Consider the following 24,105-nt stretch of genomic DNA (forward strand, 5'->3'; position numbering starts at 1 on the left):
TGTGTCACATTTCTGCTTGTATTCTTTATGTCGCTAAGAAATTAATGCGATTCTAGCATGTGTGTTAACCTTCCTATTCCTATCACACCTCCCTTGTTTCCTTGTGTGCAGGCAGTATACAGTATATCCTTGCATTTGTTCGGTGTATCCTTATGTGCATTTGCGTGTGTCGGTCGTGTGTGAATATAATATACGTGTTAGTCTGCCACATCCATCACCGTGCAGCCACGGGTGTCATTCTGCATTAGCACTGACTTGTTGCCTTGGGGACGTGTGTGAACAGAATCATTATGACGTCGTCAGCCGCAGGGATCTACGGTAACTTTGGCCAGGCCAACTACAGCGCTGCCAAGCTGGGCCTGCTGGGCCTGGCGAACACCCTGGCCATCGAGGGACAGAAGTATAACATCCTCTGCAACACCATCGCTCCCACCGCAGGCTCCCGGCTCACAGAAACCGTCATGCCCCCAGGTAAGCCAGAAGGACTGATGCAATAATATATGTACAGTTATACGTGTGTGTGTGTGTGTGTGTGTGTGTGTGTGTGTGTGTGTGAATGATGTGTGTCAGTCAGTCACCGGGCATCCCGTGCCCTTACACTACACACACTGATGCATCTGACTGCTTTCCGTAACATGCAAGAAATGCAAAGGTTTTAAACTGCACGGCTGGTGGCAACCCTGTTGATTAGGAGGGCACTGTACTGGAGGAGATGGGTGTTTGTTGGTGCTTTATGAGTCATTTGTTTATTTAAAATGTCATTGGATTGAAGTTTCACCTCAAATGTTTGAGTCTCGTTGTAAAACATCGTTAGGAATGTTTTAGGTTACTCGTAATGCTATGGGGAATGGAAGAGCTAATTGTTGCTAATTGGTTCTGTGACCTGACTGGTAGGATCTTTATTTAATGGAGGCTGCAGCCTGCAGGGACAGTCAGATGTCTCTCTCGCTCTCTCTCTCAAATGTACAGACACACTCTAGAGTGTGTATAGCATATACTCTTGTACTGTACATTAAACATTTAAAACAAGCAGTCTTTGATTTTGATTTAATGTGGGATTTGGGGAAAGTGTAACGCTGCAGTATCCACATGAACATTGAGTGCACATAAATATTTAATTCTGTGCATTATTCATCAGTAAAATATTGAGTTAAATTAAAGATAAAAATATATGCTATATGTGCTATCCCCAGTAGAAGCCAACTCATTGATAAACACCATTAGCTAAAGGGTATGTATATGAGCTCCAGAAGATGCCAACTAACTGCATACATTTGAACTATCCTACTATAAATGCGAGAAATCTCTGTCCGTCCGTGTGTCTGTATCACGTATTTCCCAATCTGGGAACCCATCGGCAAGAAAAATGTGCGCCCTCAGCTTGAGCTTGAATTTGAATGCTTGAATTAGAATTAGCCTCTGGGGGGCGCCGCCCAATAGAATGTGGATCACAGGATGTTGGCCCGTTTGGTCCGCCCTCTTTCCAACTCTTCCTGTTGGGGCGACTTATTTTTTCATTCCCACTAACAACAATGTATACACATTCTGAATGCCCCTGCCGACAGTAGCACCGCTCGGAATCTAGGGGTTGCTGGGGTTCAAGTGGTTTAATAAAAGTCAAGTATAAAGTAATTTGCAATCTGTCCTAATGGAAATCTCTGAAGTTTTCCTCGTTTGGACTCCATGCATAGGTCTGTCCTTTGCTCTCCCCAGGTTGGCAGAGGGAGTGTAGTGCCCAGGATTACATTCGATAATTGACACTGGGTGAAAAAATTGGGTTGCCAAATCGTGGGATAAAAAAGGTTTTCCTCGTGACATACTGTATGACTTTCTTTTTTTCGTTCCGGAGTAGGCCAGAGCCCAATGGGCACCGGTCGAGTTTGCTGAATAACTAGACCCATGTTTAAATGTAGGAAATGGTAAAGATCATGAAATGTGAAAGGGGTATATACTGTAGATTGATGGCACTTGTGTATTCGATCTGTTCAAGTCATAGTGTTGTAGAAGAAAAAATTGTTTTGTCATTCCTCCTCTGTTGCACTGTGCTCGTGTGCTGTGCCAACTGGCACAGCAGCAATTATGTCTTTGTAAATGGCACTGATCCATGTATCAGCCAGCTTTCAATGACCCCAGTCCCAGACCTTTTATGTGAAGAAAAAAACATTAAAACATTGAATGCGGCATATAAAGGCACTAATGCGGAGGTTAGGAGTAAGGCCAAGCATTAACCTGACCAGTTTGTTTTGGGATCTCTGGAGCCTTGTTTTTACTGGGCCTTTATGGTGCTATGGTACCATGAGGTGCATGGCTGCATGCGTAGTCGAAGTAACCTTGAATGAGTATCCTGTCCTGTTGTGTACATCTGGCCACAAAAGATCACGGGATCTATTGAATGTGAAGGAGGACAGGTGACAAACTGACGATTGAGCTTATATGACACACAGTCTGGGAGCCCCCTAGTACCACCTCCTTCACATTCATATTCAATAGGGCCAGATGTAAGTTAGGACTGGGGTCTAGTAGGACTATAGTAAATTAAAATGAAAAATCAATGTGAAAAATTGTAAAAAAAAAATACATAGCCAAATTAGCCACAAATCGCTAAAAAAACAAAAAAACAATCTCATCTTTTCTTTCTCTAAAAACAACCTAAAACATGAACCTCGATTGAAAAAAACTAAAGTTGTCCTTTAAAAGATGTAGGTGTCAAATCCACCCATCTATGGAAATAACACGCGCATTTAAGATTTATGTTTCAACCCAAGTGTTACATAATGCTTGTATTTTAAAGCAGAGTGGCTGAGCTGCTCCACTCAATTCAATTCAATTCAAAGGGCTTTATTGGCATGAGAAAACATACGTTTACATTGCCAAAGCAGAAAGAACAATACAACAATACAGCAATACAATCAATACAAAAATTATGTACATTTGAGGATCAGAATCTTCAATAGATCAAATTCTATGTACCCAGGTCACTCGATGCAGGTATAGTGCAGGAATATACACAATGATTAGTCTTTAGGGTGGTTGTGTTCCATTTGATATCCTTCTCCTATCACAGCAACTCACAAATCTTGCTGCTGTGTTTGCACATTGTTGTACTTCGCCCAGCAGATATGGGATTTTTTTGTCATTGGTCATGTTTTCAGAATCTCTGTGTGTGGCTGTAATCAGTGGGAAGTATGTGTCTCTGATGTCTTGGTACAATGGACAGATGGTTAGGAAGTGTAGCTCGGTTTCCACTTCATTTTGTGTGCAGTGGGTGCATAGTCTGTCTTCTCTCGGGATACACGTCTGCCTATGACGGCCTTTCTCGATCGCGAGACTGTGCTCACTGAGTCTGTACCTAGTTAAGATTTTTCTTTGTTTTGTGTCGGTCACGGTGCTCAGGTATTCTGCCACTGTGTATTCTCTGTTTAGGGCCAGATAGCATTCTAGTTTACTCTGCTTTTGTGTTGCTTCTTTCCAATGTGTCAGATAGTTTTCCTTTTGCTGTTTTATAATTTGGTTTAGTCCAATGGGTTTTCTATCTCGTGGCTCTGTTTGTGTTTGTGCCCGGAGTTCCAGGGCCAGGTGGCTGAGGGGGCATCTCTCTAGAGTTTCACTGTGTGTGAGTGCCTTGTTATGGAGTGCATCTAGGTCACTTTCTTTTAGGTGGTTGTAGAACTTAAGTGCTCTCTTTTTTATTTTGATTATGAGTGGGTATCGTCCTAATTCTGCCCTGCATGCATTATTTGGTGTTTTTCGCTGGGTACGGAGAATGGATTTGCAGAGTTCTGTGTGTAGGGTCTCGGTTTGGTGTTTATCCAATTTTTCAGGGTCATGGTTTGCTAATGGTCCCCAGATCTCGCAACCATAGAGGGAAATTGGTTCTATCACAGAGTCCAGTATTTTAAGCCAGGTTTTAATTGGGATGTCTATTTTGATGTTTCTTTTGATGGCATAGAATGCCCTTCCCACTGCCCTGCCACTCCCAGTCCCGGTATAAAACCAGGCGATATGCGTACCTTGCCTTTGTTGTGGAAATGCATTCATTCACCAGCAGCCACCCATTCCAAAATTAACATATAGCTATTTGAGTGATTTTAATTCTCCCAGAGCTGGAGAGAGCCACAGAGCCAGGACAATATTATGTAATGTCATTAGCAGCGACAGCTTACATCTGCTCCACTGACAATGAATTTGAAGCTGACTTTGGGTTTTCACACCCAAGCGTTATTTTATGATGGCACTAAGCTAAGTACCAAACCACAAAATGTGCCCACACATCCCCTTGAAATCCTCTTTGGCCTTGTCTCTGCACCACACAGCCAGACCCCCGGCCAGCGAAGCAACTCTGTTGTTGGTGTCAAGTATAATAGACCTACTGTACACTGAACATGTGATCATACTGTATATGCTGTGTATATACATGGCCTATACGGTATATGCCCTCCCTTAGGAATTCCCCATTAAAGCTTCTTATCGCAGCTGTGGCGCAGTATTAAAGTCCCTGCCCACCACTGTGGAGGTCGAAGAATGTTCGCCTATTATGACATGCCCAGTATAGGGAAATTGAATTGATGCCGGTCAACAAGCAGTGTTTGCCAGAGGTATTCCAATGTATTTATGAAGTCTGAATACATTACTCTATGTTATGTACAGTAATACCTGTGCACTTCTACTGTACTGTACTCTACTGTATCACTTCTTTTAGAGGTTGAATTCAAATGTAATGTAAAATACCATATGTTAACTGTCATTAGTTTCGGCATCCGCTGGCCAATATAGGCTCTGGCCTGACAGCATGTCGCGTGTTCGAGTCCCGTTCATGATGACCTTTGCTGCATGTCTCCCCCTGCCTCTCATTCCCTCTTTCCTGGCATTCTTCACTTGTATCTATCAAAGGCAGAAAAGCCCCAAAACAAATCTTAAAAAAGAAAAAACAAATGTCATTAGTTTCTTCTTACTATTTTCTTCTTACCAGTTAACCACTTGAGTCCAATATACGTAATTGACAAGAGTCCCCTGTATAGGCCCCCTCCTTTTGAGGAGTGCTAGCCCCTCCAATGCCCAGCTTTGTGTGTTTGTGTGTACCCCATAGCGATGCTTTGATTGGCTGAGCACCCCATAGCGATGATTTGATTGGCTGAGGACGCAAATTGTGATTAGTCAGAATGAGATGATGTATGATGATAAAAAAGTGCCCCTCACTTCACACAGGTGTGATCCCCCCCCTCTACAGTCTACAACAAAGCTCTTCACCTCAGAATAGGGGAATGTGGTTACTCCTCCTCAGAGTGGGTTGGCTAGGAGAAATTAGTAAGTATTACATACTGTAATATAAACTTTCTAGTTTATACTACAGTATCTAATTCTCATTACTTGTGCAAGCAGAGAGCGCAAGTACTAGTTTCGCCCGGGACTCGTATGCACCGTCCCAGCCGTCCCGCCAATTTTGATGCGTATGCACCATCCCAGCAAATTACGTAATGACTAATTGTGCCTGATACGGCAGTGGTGCCAGATTTCATACATGTATACATAGGATTACCTTTAATCCTCCCAACACTAAAACATCACCATCGAAAACCAATTACACTCTGGCATTGGGTCCTTTAATCCACATCTTTATTACGTAATCATTTAGAGCTAGTTATACATATACTATGTATATGTATAAAACCAATGGTTTTCGATGGTGGCGACGTAATGACGATATGTTTTAGTGTCGGGAGGATTAAAGGTAATGCTCCTATGTATACATGTATGTAATCTGGCACCACTGCCGTATCAGGCACAATGAGTCATTACGTCATTTGCTGGGACGGTGCATGCATCAAAATTGGCGGGATGGCTGGCACGGTGCATATGGCGCAAAGTAACCACAGTATACCACTAATCAACTTACAAATTGAATATACATATACATAGTATATGTATAACTAGCTCTCAATGATGACGTAATAAAGATGTGGATTAAAGGACCCAATGCCAGAGTGTATTTGGTTTTCGATGGTGACGTAATGACGATATGTTTTAGTGTTGGGAGGATTAAAGGTAATGCATCCATGTATGTAATCCGGCACCACTGCCGTATCAGGCACAAGTAGTCATTACTGAGATTTCACAGTTTGTAGCGGTCGAAAGTACTTGCGTGCTCTGCTTGCTCACTAGTAGGCCATAGTGCGCAAGTTCTAGTTTCTCCTAGTTTCAGTTTTCATGCACATTCACTTTTCCCCATGACCTTCTTTGAGAGCGTGTGATCTAAAGCCAAAGAACTGACATCGTTTTGTACTGTCTTGTAGATGGATAACGAGAGTGTCTCACTGTATAATTCATCCGACATGTTTTGTCTTCATGTAGATCTGCTGGAGTCCTTGAAGGCGGAGTACGTCACTCCCCTAGTCCTGTGGCTCTGCCATGACCAGTGCCATGAGAATTCAGGATTGTTTGAGGTACGGGAGAGAAACAAGCATTACCCCCCATCTCACACCCATTTGTGAACTCCAAGAATAGGAAGTATCACTTGCATTAAAATGCTCTGGAGAAAATGTCTTCCCCTCTTTGCAGCATTAGCAACACACTTATGAACCCTCCCAGCATTACGGATATTTTATTTCCTGTCTGTTTTCTAATAACACTCAGTAACTCACTAACAGTCCTATGGTCCTCGTCTATTTTCAGGTTGGAGCAGGATGGATTGGAAAATGTGAGTCCCTCTTCTGCCTAGGAAACGTCTGTACTCATTTACAATATTCAGTGGCCTCTGGTGGTTGTCTGCATCTGGTTTGTAATATACAGTATTTGTGTGCGTGTGGGTGTGCATGTGTGTGTGTACAGTGCGATGGGAGCGTTCCCAGGGTCGCACTTTAAGGAACAAGAACCAGGACATATCTCCAGAGGCTGTCAGGGACCATTGGGACAGCATATGTGATTTTACAGATGCTACCAAGCCTGCTAACATACAAGGTTGGTAACACACACAAACACTCAAACACACATGCAGACGCAGGCACGCATACATACACAGCAATCTATTGTGCTTTGATGGTGACGTACCCTTCTCTTGTATTACTGAGAGAAAATCTAAAGCCACTGCAAACAGAAAGTCGACTTCAAACGATGTAATATAGGTTCCATCATGCACATACTGTATGAGTTTAAATTAAAGTCTGAGCCAACTTGTGTAGTCTCTCTCTCTCTGTGCGCCTTTAAAGTTTTAAACCACATCATCTGATTGCGTAGTCTGTCTTTCATAAGATCATTTCATTCAGCAATGTTTTCAAGATTAATCCCTTGCTGCTTCTATGATGCCAAATAAAAATAAAAATCCTACCGCAGAATAAAACATCTAAACCATCGTCCTTCAGGTCCATGAAAGGAGTAGGAGATGTCGGTCAAAATGTCATCTTACATGCCTAGATTGCCTACACAGTCTTGAGAAACGTCTAAACATCATGAGCTTTTTATTTATTTATTTTGTTTTAACTAGGATTACTAATAGTTATGACTCATGTGGATGTTTAATGATACACTGAACAGTGATATAATTCATTTCAAGCCAGGTATGTTTATTGTAGAGATTCATTTTAAACTGACCATGTGTCATCATTATTATATACAATGACGATAGGACGGGGATAATTGTTCTTGCCCAGTGGAGGCAAAGCACATTGTGAAAGTCAGAGACAAAGGCAGAAAAATAGTGGCGTATACTTTAAAGTTAAAGGCAAGCAGCTGTTTGTTATTTGCCTAGAGGAAGAAGATAACAGAGGTGGTTATAGTGTTATAGTGTGGTAGACCCAGACCGATATGTTAGTCTGGCTGATATACCAACCATTATTTCACTTTCTTGCTGTCAGCTGAAGTATTTATTTTTATCACTTTGAACCTGGCTCCCCTATTTAAAAAAGGAAAACATCTGATCTACAAGCTCACAACTCATCGTCGTTGTGATATTTTGAATAGGGCTGAGTTTGCTGTTAAAATGACCCATTTAGACCTGATGCCGATTCTGAAACGCCTTCTAAATCCTGACCTAGGTTTTCGGAAATTACATTCGGAAATAAATATGTTGCTATATAACAATACCTAATGTCATACCAAGGATACTGATTGAAAGGTATAACAATGTATGGGTGTTCCAGGTCTAAATGGGATACAGTTCAGTGTGTTATGTTTTTAAATATCGGCCAAAACATCTGCAATCGGTGGTCTAGGACTCTCCGAAATCGGGATCGGTATTGGACCCAAAAATCTAGCATCGGTCCGGCCCTAGTCTGTGGGTAGCCGGCCTCATTATCAGGAATGTTTTGTTGCTCCCTGTGTTTTGATGCCACATGCCACTGACTGAGCCACCCCCTTTCGCTTTCCCTGATTCGAATTGCCTCAAGCCGCATGGGCATTTGAGGCCAGGTGACGTCACCTGGACGGATCTATTTATAACTTGTATTTATAGCTAAGCGGGCAGTGTGAAGATGAATTATGAAAATGTGTGAATTGGCATGCTGTGCCGCCAGGATACCGATATTTGGCTTGTCATCTCTCAAGGTGTATTCATTGGAGGTCAGTATCCCCTTTTGGAGGCAGCACAAATATTGGCAGACGTGGTCACAGAAAGGAGTCGATGTTGTACAACCGTAGACGTTTTCTTTTGTAGTGTGGTTACAAAATCCTATATACATTTACTTCATTGAGCCCCAGGGATCTATACTAGGCCTCCTCGTTTTTTTACCAGCTGCAAGCTGGTCAATAAGAGCTTGCTATATATCCGACCGGGTAGTACACACTGGTAGTAGACACTGGAGATCATTTTCTGCTGCCTGCACGAGTGGTGTGCGCATGCGTGAAATTGGAACGATACAGAGAAGAAATTGGAACGATACGATACGTTTCTTTTTTTCTTCTCTTTTCTTTTCTTGTTTGTTTCTTTTCTTCCATTTGTTTTCCTTTGTTTGTTTTATGTCCCCCCCCCCCTCTTGTTTGAATTTCTTCTTTTTATTATTCTCAAAGTCTGCTTGGTGTTAAAGGCATATAGGCAAAATAAGCCAGGCTTCAGCCTAAACCTTTTTGGTCTTTACAAAAGTTGTAAGAAGTGATGAAATGAATACATTTAATGTACATTCTATAACCAAAATAAACTAAACTGAACTGAACATTGAGGGGGTAGAAAACAGCCCAGTCACGTGGTTCATGTAACTCATTTGTCACTGTAAAGCCCTTAGACTCCAATGCATTCCGTAAACTTCCAGTTTAGGCCTTTGTCTCTATTCGCCAATAGAAGTCTATATAGATGAGCCGCCATTGGACCCCATGAAGTGAACGGAGGTGTCATAACTCTGCTCAGTCAAACGTTGTCAAACGTCATGACATCAGGCACAAACAAATCAGTCAGATCCATATATGGAGCACAAAAGGGGCATGCTGATGACATCAAGCTCGTCCCCTGGGTCACAGAAGTTTATCGCTATGGAAAATAACATTGGGTCATCTTAGAATCGTCATATAGGAATTGTTTTCCAAAAATAAACACAATTTCCTGGTGCTGTTGTCAGGGAGGTGACTCTGTATTGTTTACAATAGTCACTCATATTTGATACAGTCCCTCCCACCTCCCCCCAGTATTGGGACAGGTTGACATGGTGAAGTGTTCTCTATGTTTTTTTTTGTCACTTACATTTTTATTAATTTTTGAACAATAGCAAAATAAATGAACACACATACAAACAAGAAAAATAGAAATGAAAAAATTAAATAAAATCGACAATGCGTATCAAAACCTACAGTAGGCTTTTACTGTTGTTCCTCATTCCCCCATACCCTTATTCTTTCTATTCAGTCCTAACTGTTGTCCATTCGTTTTAGAAATATAGTGCTTTCAAATTTGAGAATTTTACAATGGGGCTCAATGGCAGACATTGGCACGTCAAAAAAGCACATTCACCTAGAAACTCCATTAACACTTTTTATTATTCAGCTTACTGTGGAGACACATGCTGGAACTTTTTACTTTGAAATGTTTTGTAGTTTCTGAGTTATTTAACTTAAACGCCCAATGTATTCTCAATGGCAATAGCACAAACTTTGGCATGCTACATGAACCCATGAACTTCACCAGTCTGGCCCCTGTCTGGACAACAACACCCTTCCCCAAAGGTAGCTCCCTCAGAGGAGGGAGTTATGGCCAAATATCACAATGCGACAATATCATTATGCTTACAATATTCTGTTTTAAGTTAATAGTAGTGGTAAAATGTAAACTATATTTTTGGGGTAGTTAATCATTCAGTCTATCCACTATTGAGAGTATGTTCTCTCTTTAATTACAGCAGGAGTATTTATTTTAGAAGCTTAAGTCCTTGTATCAGTAAGTCTTGAATAGATTAGTAAAGATACTGAGATATACAGAAGGGGGCAGTAATGCAACTATTAAGGATGCAAACTGCCATAATACCCCATGAAGAAGAAGGATCAGTAAATATGTGTTCCACAGATTGGGTCTAGAGACAATAAGCCAGGCTATCTATTAAGCCAGGCTTGCTGATCCCGGCTCGCCAAATCCGCCAATTCTGAGCCTCGCTTGGCTTTAGTGGAACAGAATAAACCAGGCTGTAAAGACCAGGATTGAAAAAGCCTGGTTTTGGCCTAAATCCTGGATTAGTTAACCCAAGTTTCGTGAAACAGGCCAACAAACACGGCCAACGAGCGCTACTAGCATATAAACAAACATGGTAAAATATGTCGGATGATGATGTTTCTAAAACCAGCAGGTGGCAGTATAAACACCTGCGGCTTATAGTCCAGTGCAGCTTGTATTTGTTTTTTTCCCTAAATTTAGCTGGTGCGGCTTATATTCAGGTGCGCTTTATAGTCCAGAAATTACGGTAAAAGAACATTGAATGCCATCAACAATTAATGGCCAGCTTTGAGTGATTGTGCAAACACAAACATTGAATGCCATTGACAATCAATGGCCAATTTTGACAAAAGTGAGGACGCATCAAGTGACACGCTGTGAGCTTGTTCATCTGCTATTACTGAATGGATAAAGTGATTAAAATGATTGTGATGCTGTATTAACCCATTCTGACCTGAGATCAGATTCATACGAGGTTTCCACTGGGCACACACTGGTCTGATTAACCCATTCTGACCTGAGATCAGATTCTAAAAATGTCAGTCGCTCTTCGATTTTTCAAAAATAGCAGACCTACAAGCTCGTAGCGCGCCACTCGGTGGCGCGCTATGAGCTTGTAGATCTGCTATTTTTCTTTTTCAATAGCTAAAGCATAACATGATGCTAACACTAAAATGGGTGCCCGTTCAGAATGGGTTAATACATTTTGCTGGGGGACCCCCTAGAACCCCACCTCAGGCAAGGGTTTCTTAACCTTTCAATTTCACGGTCTCCCCTTAACTCTCACAGTATACAAATGGAACCCTAACGGGTCCATTTGGTTGGTACCGTCAGAGTTACAGACCATCACTGATATACACTACAGTAGTCAATGGGCTATAGAGCGGCGCAGTCCCTCCCCCTTTCAGAACAACGAACGGCCCAGGAAATGAAAACGCAATGCATTTCCCCACAGGCATTTTTTATTTAATTTATTTAAAGACCTTTTAAGCGTCGTACGAAGCCAACTCTTGTCGTGACAAATCATGACAACACACAATATTTTGGACCAAACAAATAATTACAAAGAAGAAAAACAACAAAAAAAGTGTTGTAACCTGCCGTTTTTTTCTACTTTCTAATTCTTTGTTTGGCCCGAAATATTGTGTGTGTTGTCGTGATTTGTCACGACAAGAGTTGGCTTCGTACAACGCTTAAAAGGTCTTTAAATAAATTAAATAAAAACTGCCTATGGGGAAATGCATTGCGTTTTCATTTCCTGGGCCGTTCGTTGTTCTGAAAGGGGGCGGGACTGCGCCGCTCTATATGCACACAGAATAACTCTTCCTACTTCCGGGGAATCCGGGCCGCTTCCCTACTTGTGTTACCGATGATACTTAAAGCTGTTAATATGCAAGCAATAATATGTCAACATTTTAATGACTTTAAATGAGCGTTTTACCCAGTGCTGGCTGTTTGAATACAAAAAAAAAAAAAAATTAGAAGGCCATTACAATTTTTACATATTATTGCTTATAGCAGCTTTAAGGCTCTGTTCTATTTAGTGTGCAGTGGGTCTCAAACTCTTTCATTTAAAGGACTCGCATAACTCTTAGTGTACAAATGGCATCAGTTATACACCCGTATTTGGAACCCACTCAAGGACACTTTGAGACCCACTGGTGCAGCATAGTGTTTCCAGTGAGCCCAACATGCACAATTAAATAGCAGCACCCTGACTGTTTGACCAGAATGGAACAGAGCCTTCATTAGTATCATCTGTTCCACCTGTGAAGGAATAGGGAAGATGCCCAAGTTATTTCCAAAATGGTGTGTGTGCATAGAACCCATTAAATGCACTGTTACGAGGCCTTCATACTCTCAGTGATGTCCTTAACCATTGACCACGCCTCCTTCTGGTTCAGATGCAAAACCCCTGTGCCTACAAAACCAAGGGGACCGCGGCGCCCACCCAACTTCTAGACCAGTCAGTGAACGAGGTTGTCACGGGGCAACCCGTGCCCTATATACAAACACACATGAAACTGTTTCCTATAACATGCCAGGACTATGGTTTTAAACTTTATTGAGATTGTAATCACTGATTGGTTAGTTGTCTCTCCTGCACTGCTGGTGGCATTTCCCTTGATGAGGAAGGGGCCAAGTGCAATGCAGGAGAGGGGTGTTCCTCCTTATGCTTTGATTATGTCATTGAGTTCATGCTTATTTAATTGTAACATATTATTGAGAATGTTTAGGTTACTGTTTATTCAAGGTGTTGTTGATGGAAGTATTTATATTAGTGAAGTATTTGTGAAGAAATGTGCTAATTGAGTCTGTGCCCAGTGGTAGGATCCACTCCTATTTAAAAGGAGGCTGCAGGGACAGGCTAGTTAGTTAGATGTGGGCAATGACACAGGTAACATCCCTGAGGGAGAGCTACAGGGCCTTGTGTGATCAAGGTACAGCCTGAAGAGAGCTCTATATCCATTTGGGTTTTGTTCAGTAGTGTTTGCTCAAGTGTTTATTTCGTTTTGTCATTTTTCAGTATTATTGTTATTGTCCTGTTGAACCTGTACTGGACTTTGGTGGAGGAGTTTTGGGGGCGAAATAAATACCCTGAAACGGCATTTCTGACTGTTCTTGGAGCCTTGGCCGTTCGGGCAACTTTACAGAGGTGATAGCCCTAGAGTGAAAGGACTTGTTGGACAGTTAAAACAGAGTGATGTGTCGTGGTCGTGAGTGATGTAATATTGTAGTTTTCTTCAAACCTTTAGAAAATAAACTTTCACCTCAAACTAGAGTATGAATAGGCCTTTACTGTCCACCAATGAGTGGACGAGTGGCTCACTCCACCGTCACAGACTTGGCCAGATTCCTGGGACAGTCCACGTCGTAACCGCGCAGCACGGCCAGGTGGAAGGAGAGCAGCTGCAGCGGGATGATGCTTAGGATGCCCTGCAGACAGTCCACACAGCGCGGCACGTGGATGGTGCGGCCTGCGTTCCTGATCGTCTCCTGATCGTCCCTGTTGCAGATCATGATGGGCCGGCCCTGCCGCGCCACCACCTGCTGCAGGGCGTTCTGGCACTTGACGTAGGTTTGGTCCCTCATGATGATCATGATGACGGGCATGATGCCGTCCACCAGCGCCAATGGGCCGTGCTTCAGCTCTCCCGCCAGGGTGCCCTCCGAGTGCATGTACGTGATCTCCTTGATCTTCAGCACCCCCTCCAGGCAGGTGGCATAGTGATAGCCTCGGCCCATGATCAGCACATTCTTCTCCTGGTAGAGCTCCGCGGCCAGCTTGTGGATCTCGTCATCCAGGCCCAGCACCTCCTTGATGAGGTCCGGGAGTATCTTCAAGACCTGGATGATCTGACACCGCCTCGGCTGCATGGAGATGCTGTCGTCGCACATGAGCAGCGCAAACATGACCAGCGCCACCACCTGGCTGGTGTAGGCCTTGGTGCTGGCCACACCGATCTCTGGCCCAGCATTGAGGTGCACACCTCAGTCGGTGCCCCGGGAGATGGAGCTGCCCACCGTGTTGGTCAAGCCCACGGTCAGGGCGCCGCGCTCCTTGCAGTAGCGCAGCGCCATGAGCGTGTCGGCCGTCTCCCCCGACTGGCTGACGAAGAAGCAGACGTCGTCACGGTACACAGGCGTTTTCTGGTCCAGGAAGTCGCTGGCCAGCTCCACTGTGACGGGCAGCTCCGTCAGCTCCTCCATGATCTGCCGGGTGGCCAGGCTCCCGTGGTAGCTGGTCCCGCAGGCCACCAGGATCAGCCGCCGGCACCGCTGGATGGCCTTGATGTGGTCCTTGAGGCCGCCCAGTGTCACCGTGTTGTCCTCGAAGTTGATGCGTCCCCACATGGTGTTGACGATGGACTCGGGCTGACCTGTCCGACCTCACATTGTGATTGGCTGACACGCATTGTCAAGGAGTTTAAGTATCTCAGGGTCTTGTTCACGAGTAAGGGGCGGACGGAGAAGGAGATCAGCTGGAGAATCGGAGCGGCAGGGCCGGTATTGCAGTCACTGTACCTCACTGTTGTGACGAAAAGAAAGTTGAGCCAGAAGGCAAAGCTCTCTGTCTACCGAGCAATCTTCGTTCCTACTCTCACCTATGGTCATGAAGTGTGGGTCATGACCGAAAGAATAAAGTTGCGAATACAAGCGGCCGAAATGAGTTTTCTTCGACGGATGGCCTTGGAACATAATAATAATAATAATAAGCTTTATTTATATAGCACCTTTCATACAGGGTTGCAGTTCAAAGTGCTTCACAGGCAGGACATACATCAAGTGCTTTACAGATAGGTCATATAGGTTACGTCACACATAATACAAGACAAGACAGTGAATGTGCATGACATCAGACGTTGAGATAAAAATAGGCATGAGAAGGTCCAGCATTTAAGATATTTGTTAAAAAAATATATATATATATATATATATATATATATATAATATATATATATATAGAATAATAATAAAATACATGATGGGAAGCCTCAATAAAGTGTTACGGCAGGGTGGAGAAGGCTAATCTGAAGAGGTGTGTTTTTAGTTTGTGTTTGAATATGTTGGTGGAGTTGGCCTCTCTGATTTCCTGAGGAATTGTATTCCATAATTTTGGTGCGTAAAACGAGAATGCTGCCTCTCCTATTTTCTTTCGTGGTTTATTTTTTCCTTTTGTGGTTAGTAAACCTGCTGTTGAGGATCTTAGTGTTCTAGATGGAGTGTATGATGGTAAGAAATCTGTTATGTATGCAGGGCCTTGGCTGTTGAGTGTTTTGTAAACTATAAGTAGTACCTTAAAATCTATTCTATGGGAGACTGGAAGCCAGTGGAGGGTGTGTAATACTGGTGTGATGTGTTCTCTTTTCTTTGTTTTTGTTAGTAATCTAGCAGCAGAATTTTGTATGAGTTGTAGTCTGTTTATGGCCATTTTTGGTAATCCTGTGAATAGAGCGTTGCAGTAATCTAGGCGGCTGGTGACAAAAGCGTGGATGAGTTTTTCGGCATCTGGTTGTGTTAGGAAGGGTCGTATCTTGGCTATATTTCTGAGATGAAAAAATGCAATTTTTGTTATTTTGTTGATGTGGGATGTGAAGTTGAGGTCTGAATCTATTATTACTCCGAGGCTGGTTACTTGGGGTTTAACCCACGCGGCTAGATGTCCTAGAGAGTTCATCACCTGATCTCTTTTTAGCTTAGGGCCTACCAGTAGCACCTCTGTTTTATTTTCGTTTAGTTTTAATAGGTTTGCGCTCATCCAGTCGGTTATATCCCTGAGGCAGGCGGTGAGGTGGTTTACTGCATCTGTGTTGTGAGGTTCTATGGAAATGTATAATTGTGTGTCATCTGCGTATGAGTGATAATTGATAACATCTCGGGATACCTCAGGAGGAAGTCACTAATGTTGCACTGGAGAGGGAAGTATGGAGCTCTCTGGTGGAGGGAGCTGTTGCCCCCGCGACCCGACTACGGATAAGCGGTTGAAAATGGACAGATGGGTGGAAGTACATACAGCTTATTTACCGTAGCTGTATCCTAGCAACGACCACCATCAACTGATAGTGAGGGACACAGGTACAGACCCCCCCAACGCTATGACTCAGACATATTGGTCGGATATAGGCGGTAGTGTGACGTAAGTGTGAGGGCCGCATGGTGGCCCGAGCCTCTGGATGTGAGTATTTTTATGTAGTTTTGAGGGTCGCAAGCGGTGCAGCTTCCCCAATGCACAGCTTTGTCTAGGAAGGAAGACACTGGAGCATCACAGACAGTTTAAGCTTTTTAATTTACAGGGTGCAGGTCAAAGTCTGTCTGTCTGTCTGTGACACCATTATTGTTGACATCCCCAGACGTCATCATTGAGATGAAAGGCACAGCTTACTTCACACGAGTGTGATTTTTTTTATATATAGTTTTTTGAGGGGCGCTAGCACTATATGGAAATGATTTGATTGGCTGTGCACAGAATGTGATGTATGATCATAAGAGCACCACTCACTTCACATCTACTATGTGTGTGCGTGTGTCCTTCTGAAATAGTTTCTGGACATTGGGATTGAGGACAGTACATTACTGTGAACATAGGAGCCGTCTGTGGGAGCATGATGTGAAAGCAATGTGTGCTGAACGCCTAATGTGGATTTATTCACAGTTGCTTGCCTGGTTTGGTTTTTGGAGGCTGCCTAGCTTATTTCTGTCACGACAGTTGCCACCACTGGCAACAACCCATAACATCCCATCGTCTGCACGGCATGGCTAGTCGAGCAGTTCTGATTGGCTGCCTCGTCTCCAGCCATGTTGCCTAAGAATTCTTTAGGGTCACTAATTTGAGCATAACAGCGCAGCGCAGCTAAAAAGTGGCATAACGTCAGCAGCAGACCCACAGATAATAATAATGCAGCTGGTAATTAATTGATTTAATCAATTTGGGCTTGTTTTTAATCATTTCCCTCTACACCAAATCTCGTCGCTCACATCGCGTTGGGCTTCTAGCTCTCATACTGAGATGATAGTGAGATCCATCCCCTCTTTAGGCAGTGTGCAGTCTGTGCACTGCAGACAGAGTTGTAGTGAATACTTTAATGTTTTATCTGTTGCTCTCTCTCTCCGTCTGTCTGTCTATCTCTCTCTCCACCCACTCTTCATCTGTCCTCTGAGCAGAGTCTCTGCAGACACTGGTGGAGGTGTTGTCCAAGGTGGATTCACATGGTGGAGTGGGTTTCAACCCCACAGCATCTCTGGCCACAAGTGCGGCAGCCTCTGGAATCAATCCTGTGAGTAGCAGTTATACTGTACATTTGTGACAAAATCCTGTGTGTGTGTGTGTGTACTCCTTTCTCTCCTTCCTTGCTCTCTCTCTCTCTCTCTCGTGTGTGCACACACACACACACAGACAAACCCACTGACTGTCAACATTGGTTACAAATACAGGCCACCTAATGACTGTTTAATGCCACTACTCTGTCCTCAATCACCCTTTAAGGAACCTCTCCAAACCAACACGGGCCATAATTCACACGTGGACTGTACACAAGGCACGCTTGGCAAGTGCAAAGTTGTGCCCGCTTTATTTTCAGAGTGCTCTGTACAGAAGAAAGGTGGAGCATGATGACTCCATGGCAGCTTGCATCTCAGGCCCTACTTCAGTTTGTGCTGCAGTCACGGACAGTGAACTGATTTGCAGCTCACAGCTGGCTCGGCGTCTTAAATAAAACATTGGCCATATGTATGATCACATCACATCATATATATATCATGGCCCTTAAAGCACGGCAGCCATTTTCTGTACCAGTTGTTGCACAATGACGAATAACTGCTCTGGTGTTTTGTAGCATAATACAAAACAGTCGAAAGTATGAAAGTTTATTTTTATTTATTTTTAAATAGCCAAAGTAGCAGATCTACAAGCTCGAAACACGGCACGTTTTGAGCTTGTAGATGTACTACTTTTGTGTGATGCTGTAGTAGTACGATCAAGCAGGGTAATAATAATTAACCAAAACTAAAAGTTAGAATATGGAGATGCCGATGCGACGATATAATACTGTATCTCATCCATGGCATGAGAGCAGATTCAATCTCATCAAACATCAGCAGCACAACAGGCCCCTGCAGTAACAACAATACCAGTGTCCCCCATGCCATGGGCATACAGCGACATCAATACCGGCAACGGCGCTGTGTGCTTCACGGTGGTGTCATCCGTGTTTGTATGATCAATATCCTCCTTACTGAGTCTATGGCCAAACCATGACTCAGACTGCTTGATGTGTTTGGACAGGAGAACAGACAATGTTACCTGAAGTGTTCCCAGCTGAACTTGGTGTCAAGTTTCTGTGTGGATTATTGTGTGCTGTTGCTGCACTAGTTTGTACTATTTATTCTGGTTTTGTTTATTTGTTAGGTTCACCAGATATCTATTTCTCACACTGATTTGGATGCTGTCTTGCAACATCCGCCCCCTCTGCCTTCTTTTGCTAACCTTATGGGGACATGGATGACCTAAGAGACCTTTTTACTTGCATATTTACTTTTTTTGCTTTTTAGTTTTTCTCCAAATTGTTGTGGGCTAGCATGCTCAGCCTGTAGTCTGTGTACTATAGTGAGGCTGTACTCAAATGCTGGTCTAGTTCACAACAGTACCTAGAGTAGGCCAGTTTAAGTGCATTCATTGCTGTGAGGTATAAGCATTTTTGGTTGAATCATTTGCATGGCTCTGCTCACAATCTGTGGAAGAAGAAAATATAAATACATATTATTTATGTCAAAACTATTTATATTCTTGGTTTTCAGAGAGCATTTTGTTCAGTATGATGTTGTTTAAGACATCCAGTGAAACGTCCTCTCCTCTCCCTCAGATGGAAGCAGTGGGACAGAAAATCTCAGACTCAACATTCACCTACTCTCACATTCAATGTATCCTCTATGCCCTCGGAGTGGGCATGTCCACCAACGACCCTGACCATCTCGGGTATGTTTATGAGAGTGGCTACTGGCTAGATATGAGATGGAAATGCTACCGTGTTACTATTGATACTATCTATATACACAGCATGACTTCCTGTGATGTGCGTCTTTGTTTACATCCATGAAGAATGTCACGTTTACACACTGTCATCTTTATATTATTTAGGTTCCTGTATGAAGGCCATGAAGACTTCAGCTGCCTGCCTACCTTTGGGGTCATCCCCTCCCAGTCGGCCATGATGGACGGAGGTCTGAGCTCTGTCCCTGGACTCAACATAGATTTTACACAGGTTGGACACTTGGGCACACGTATGTGTGTGTGTGTGTGTGTGTGTGTGTGTGTGTGTGTGTGTGTGTGTGTGCGCGCACGCGCACACACGCGAGACACACTTCAGCTTTCATTTCATTTGCATGTACAGTATATTATGTATCCTTATGGTTTGTGTCACAAAACAGTCATGCACAGAGATAGATCAAACACTTAGTACTCAAGGCTTTACGGGTGTGAGATGGCACACAGTCAGCTTCACTCATACTGTGCTGTTCCCACGATTTCTAACAGGTTTTGCATGGAGAACAGTATCTGGAACTTTACAAACCTCTGCCAACCTCAGGTATTTCCTTTTTGAACATTCAACCTGAAAACCCAATAACGGTACATCTTTATAGATGTTACACCAAGTGGAAAATAAAGTGTAGTGAAAATCAATTCAGGAGTCTCTGACCATCGCGCTATTTTGTTATTCTGAGCTGTCATTTTTGCCAAGGGTATTTGACAGGTTTGACCTATTGCTACATTTTTTGATACGGTTCCTGCTTGATGAGATACAGCAGAGGAGAGGAGAGGTGACCTGGTGTCCTTCAGTTAACTATGTCGTTGCCATAAGACAAGATCCTCATCTAGTGGCCATACCTTACAGAGGCTACTGGCTACACCATCCTGACCCCATCATATACAGTATCTTGGGGCCATGACATCACACCATCACACCTCTCCTGTTCTGTATGCTTTGAGCCTTTGCTAAAGTTGATCCCTTTACAACAGTGAATTTAATGATTTATATTGTAGATCTATATGAACCTTGATACTGTGTACATTTTGAGCAACCAAATGACTATGTGATGTGAGTAATCCCGATAACTGCATTTACAGGTACGCTGACCTCTCAGGCCACCATAGCTGATGTGCTGGACAAAGGTTCTGGAGCAGTGATACTCATGGATGGTGAGTTTAAGTCTCCTTTAGGCTGCTGTGTTTGTCATGTAGTTAGTAAGTAAGTAAGTAAGTAGCCTTCTATCTCCTGATTCTGTAGTGTGAGGTGGCTTGTTATACAAGTACATAGCCCAGCCATGATGTACAAGTACACACCCTGGCCTGGACCTTGATGCTTGAGTGCCCATTTTTATAGTCTTTGGTTTGAACCCGGCCAGGGGATTGAACCTTGGCCTCCCAATCTCAGGGCGGACACTCTAACCACAAGGTTACTGGGCTGGTGCCTTTGTCAAGTAGTGAATTAATACATTTTAACATGCTCTTTCTTGAAGGTATCCTTAGAAAAAAACTGAAATCATGTCTACAGGGGTTAAATAAACGTCAATGTTGATATTTCTATAAGTGATTATTTATATGCGTACGTTTCCTCAGAGATGGCTGAGATTAGTCTGCCACTCTGCTCTATAATTTAACAGACTTGAAACAAATAACATGGGATGCCGGCTTCCCAGAGGTCTCACCAAAGGGAAATTTCCAGCGATGTCTGGCTATACTCTTAATTATCCTGCTGAGCTGAAAGCATGCATTTACAGGCATAAAGATGTTGGCGGAGTTGTCCCGCTCTGACGTACGCTTGTTTATCTTTTATGTATGTTTTTTTAATGAAAAGGTTTACTGAATACCAGACATGTAGGAAGCGGTGTTGGATTGATTCCATATGATGGATGCTAATTGTCCTTTTTACAGCCAACATCGGAAAGGCAGGGTTTCTTGTGCTCTCAATTTGCAATTAACGTGTTCAAATGGTACAGTAAGGAAGCAGTCTTTTTATTTTATTGCGTTTATGGACCTTTATAGAGAAGCAGCTAAGCGGTAGCTCCATCTGTTGTGTATCAGCCTCTCCGGAGTAATTGCTTGACTCAAACGATCCACTGGCAGTTAATATCTAAATTGGTCGATTTCCTTGCAATTAATTTTTACAGTGTATTGTCAAAGGGAAATACTTAGGCTCTCTCTCTTTCTCCACAGCAACTTAAGTGGTAATTCTATGTACATTATAGTAGAAATATGTTAATTGATTATAAAAGCAAATATATTGAAATAAATCCACACAACCCCAATTTCACCTGTTTAACCACTTCAACCATAGTATGAATGGAGTGTGGATAGTGTGATGTTTGGCAAAATGCTTAGGAGTAATATAAACGTGTGTGTGTGTGTGTGTGTGTGTGTGTGTGGCGACTTGGCCTGTTGTAGCGCCACCATGAAGCTGATTTAAAAACTGTCAAGGGGCATTTCTTCCTCAGCGTAGTGGGAATATGCATGCACACTTTCACCGCAATCGGACGCTGCGTTGAGTAGTTGTTGCGATTTGTACAAAGCGGGCTACTCCTGAAAACTTTAGAAGCCAATTGTAGCCAAATCAAACAAACCCGTCTTGATCACATGACTATGGAGAGCATCTGTACCGATTTGCATGAAATTTGGATCAAATCTGAAGGAGGATTAGAAAATGTGTTTTACATATGTCGAACTCCTGGTGGCGCTATAAAGAGCAGATGTGAAAATTTCCAGGCAAAGGTTTTTCCTTGGCCTCTACGGAGTGTGCATACAATGTTTTACATAGATCCGTGCAGTTAGAGGTGAAAACACAAATTGGCCAGTTATAGCGCCACCATGAGGCTGAGTTGAAAATGTTCCAGTGGTAGGTGTAGGTGTACTGTAAAAAACATTTTTTTGCACAAAGCAGCCTCCTGGTGGCGCTATAAGAGGCCAATGTGAAAACCTTTGGGCAGAGGTTCAGCTGTGGCATTCAGGGAGTGTGTACTGTGTGCAGAGTATGGCTGCGATAAAGCCAACGGTGCCGGAGATTAGCTGTCCACAGACACACGGACAAACACACACACGGACGGAGTGCAAAACATACTCTCTCCCCATGCCTGGAGACAATAATTCCTGCCCTCAAAATACAAGTGAACATGCAGTAGTTTAACTCATTGATCTTATAGTTGATAGTAGAATCTTCTCCCCCCCACTTCAGCTTACCTTTCTATGTAAATATACCGTATGATTCTACTGAGCTTTATTGCAATTATGTTTTGTATTGTATTATTTTGTATTGCATGTATTATGTATTACTCATGAATTCAGTACAATGGTGCACAAAGGAAACGAGCTAAGCCCCTGGGGCTTTTTGTGTTATCCTTGTAGCATAAACTTTGACTGTAGAGTACCAAAGTCCTGACGTCACTCGCTCATCCCCTGGGTTGCGGAAGTAATATCTCTATGGAGAATAACATTGGATCATCTTAGAATCGTCTCGTATAAGAATTGTGGTCCAAACATAAACAAACTGTCATTTTTGATACAGTCTGTTTCTGGCAAAAATATAACTAATTCCGGGATCATTAAACACAGTTCTTATTTGACGCGATCTAAAACAAGGAATTCAGAATGGGGTGGAAAAAAGGCGACCCAGGTAGGATGTGTAAATTATGTCGGACTTCGGTGCTCTTATTACCTATAATATTAATAATTATGTTAATAAAGTATTCAATCAATTAATGCTATGATGAATGGGCTTTTGACCATGCCATCCCATGCTAAGTGAACACCACTGTTGTGCTTCTCTACAGTGAACACGTACAGTGGGGGGGAGCTGCTGTGTTACAACCAGTGGTCAGTGTTTGTGGTCGGAGCCGGTGGCTTCGGTGGCAAGAGAACGTCTGAGAAAGCCAAGGTATTCATTCCTAGCTTTTATTCAACGTTTTCTGTAAATCTTTTTACACATACAGCCTAGGTGTGGTTGCTTACAGATTGTGCACAAACTTACATTTATTTATTTGTGTGTTGTTTTATTTATTTCCAGGCCCTAGTGCCTCCTCCTAATAGGGCACCTGATGCTGTGGTGACTGACAGTACTACAAGAGACCAGGTGTGTGTGTGTGTGTGTGTGTGTGTGTGTGGTGTGTGGTGTGTGTGTGTGTCATAAAGCAATGAGCTACTGATGCCTCACACTGTGCGCGTGCACACTCTTTAAGATTGCAATGGGGTAGGTAGGTACCCTCACAAAAAACATGCAGTAATCCTGGTCACTAAACTGTCTCCCCCTTGGCCAGCCGGGGCGCCTGATGGAGGGGAAAGGAACTGGTTGGAATAACGTGTTCCTTCCACGCGCTACGTCCAACCAGGGAAACTCCCCCCTGTCAGGTGTAAAGGAGCAACTTGGACACTCAGGCATGAAGGAAGCATGAGTTCAAGTCCGTTGCTCTCCCCTTGTCCCCCATATATGGGGACTAGGTTGGTGGAGGGTGTGTAGAGCCCAGGATCACATTAGATGATTGACACAGGGGTGAAAAATGGGTTACAAAATCGTGGGATAAAAAAAATATATATATATTTAAAAAAAAGATTGCAATGGGGCGACTGACTGACATCTTCCTCAGAGTCGAGCAGACTCTGCCTGTCTGCTTGATGCTTGTCGAAACGTCGGTCACCCCTTGCAATAAAGTGTCTTTTTTTTAAATATTCTATTTGAAGTGCCCCGCTAAAACGTTTTTGTTTGTATAGTATACATTATATTGTTGTATAAAGCTCACCAGCATTTATTTCCTGTGTGGTTGCAGGCAGCCCTGTACCGTCTGAGTGGGGACTTTAACCCTCTACATATAGACCCCGCTTTTGCTGCCATGGGAGGTGAGGCTATCTGGCTAAAGCTTTTTGAAACACCTGGTTTGGTGATGCATGTGACCAAACCCAGGAAAGAGCTGATTTCTCTCGACGTGTTACGTGTTTGTTATCA

General features: G+C 43.1%; 1 protein-coding gene and 1 pseudogene across 3 annotated transcripts in view; one reads left to right on the forward strand and one right to left on the reverse strand.

Annotated features, from left to right (window-relative positions):
* hsd17b4 (hydroxysteroid (17-beta) dehydrogenase 4) overlaps positions 1 to 24,105 on the forward strand; it is a 45,952-nt gene that overhangs the window by 11,415 nt on the left and 10,432 nt on the right. For both annotated transcript variants that reach the window (XM_083783129.1, XM_083783128.1), the window contains exons 8-19: positions 284 to 471; positions 6,349 to 6,440; positions 6,670 to 6,694; positions 6,826 to 6,954; positions 17,285 to 17,397; positions 18,982 to 19,094; positions 19,257 to 19,380; positions 19,653 to 19,704; positions 20,244 to 20,315; positions 22,940 to 23,043; positions 23,173 to 23,238; positions 23,930 to 23,999. In XM_083783129.1, the coding sequence (XP_083639255.1) occupies positions 284 to 471; positions 6,349 to 6,440; positions 6,670 to 6,694; positions 6,826 to 6,954; positions 17,285 to 17,397; positions 18,982 to 19,094; positions 19,257 to 19,380; positions 19,653 to 19,704; positions 20,244 to 20,315; positions 22,940 to 23,043; positions 23,173 to 23,238; positions 23,930 to 23,999 (1,148 nt within the window). The remainder of the gene's footprint in view (positions 1 to 283; positions 472 to 6,348; positions 6,441 to 6,669; positions 6,695 to 6,825; positions 6,955 to 17,284; positions 17,398 to 18,981; positions 19,095 to 19,256; positions 19,381 to 19,652; positions 19,705 to 20,243; positions 20,316 to 22,939; positions 23,044 to 23,172; positions 23,239 to 23,929; positions 24,000 to 24,105) is intronic.
* Positions 13,448 to 17,123, reverse strand: LOC310872657 (glutamine--fructose-6-phosphate aminotransferase [isomerizing] 1-like; annotated as a pseudogene). Its single transcript has 2 exons — positions 17,099 to 17,123; positions 13,448 to 14,502 (listed from the first exon to the last, which is right to left on the reverse strand). The product of its transcript is annotated as a glutamine--fructose-6-phosphate aminotransferase [isomerizing] 1-like (transcript).

This window comes from Protomyctophum parallelum, assembly GCF_964188405.1.
Source record: "Protomyctophum parallelum genome assembly, chromosome: 15".
NCBI lineage: Eukaryota > Metazoa > Chordata > Actinopteri > Myctophiformes > Myctophidae > Protomyctophum > Protomyctophum parallelum.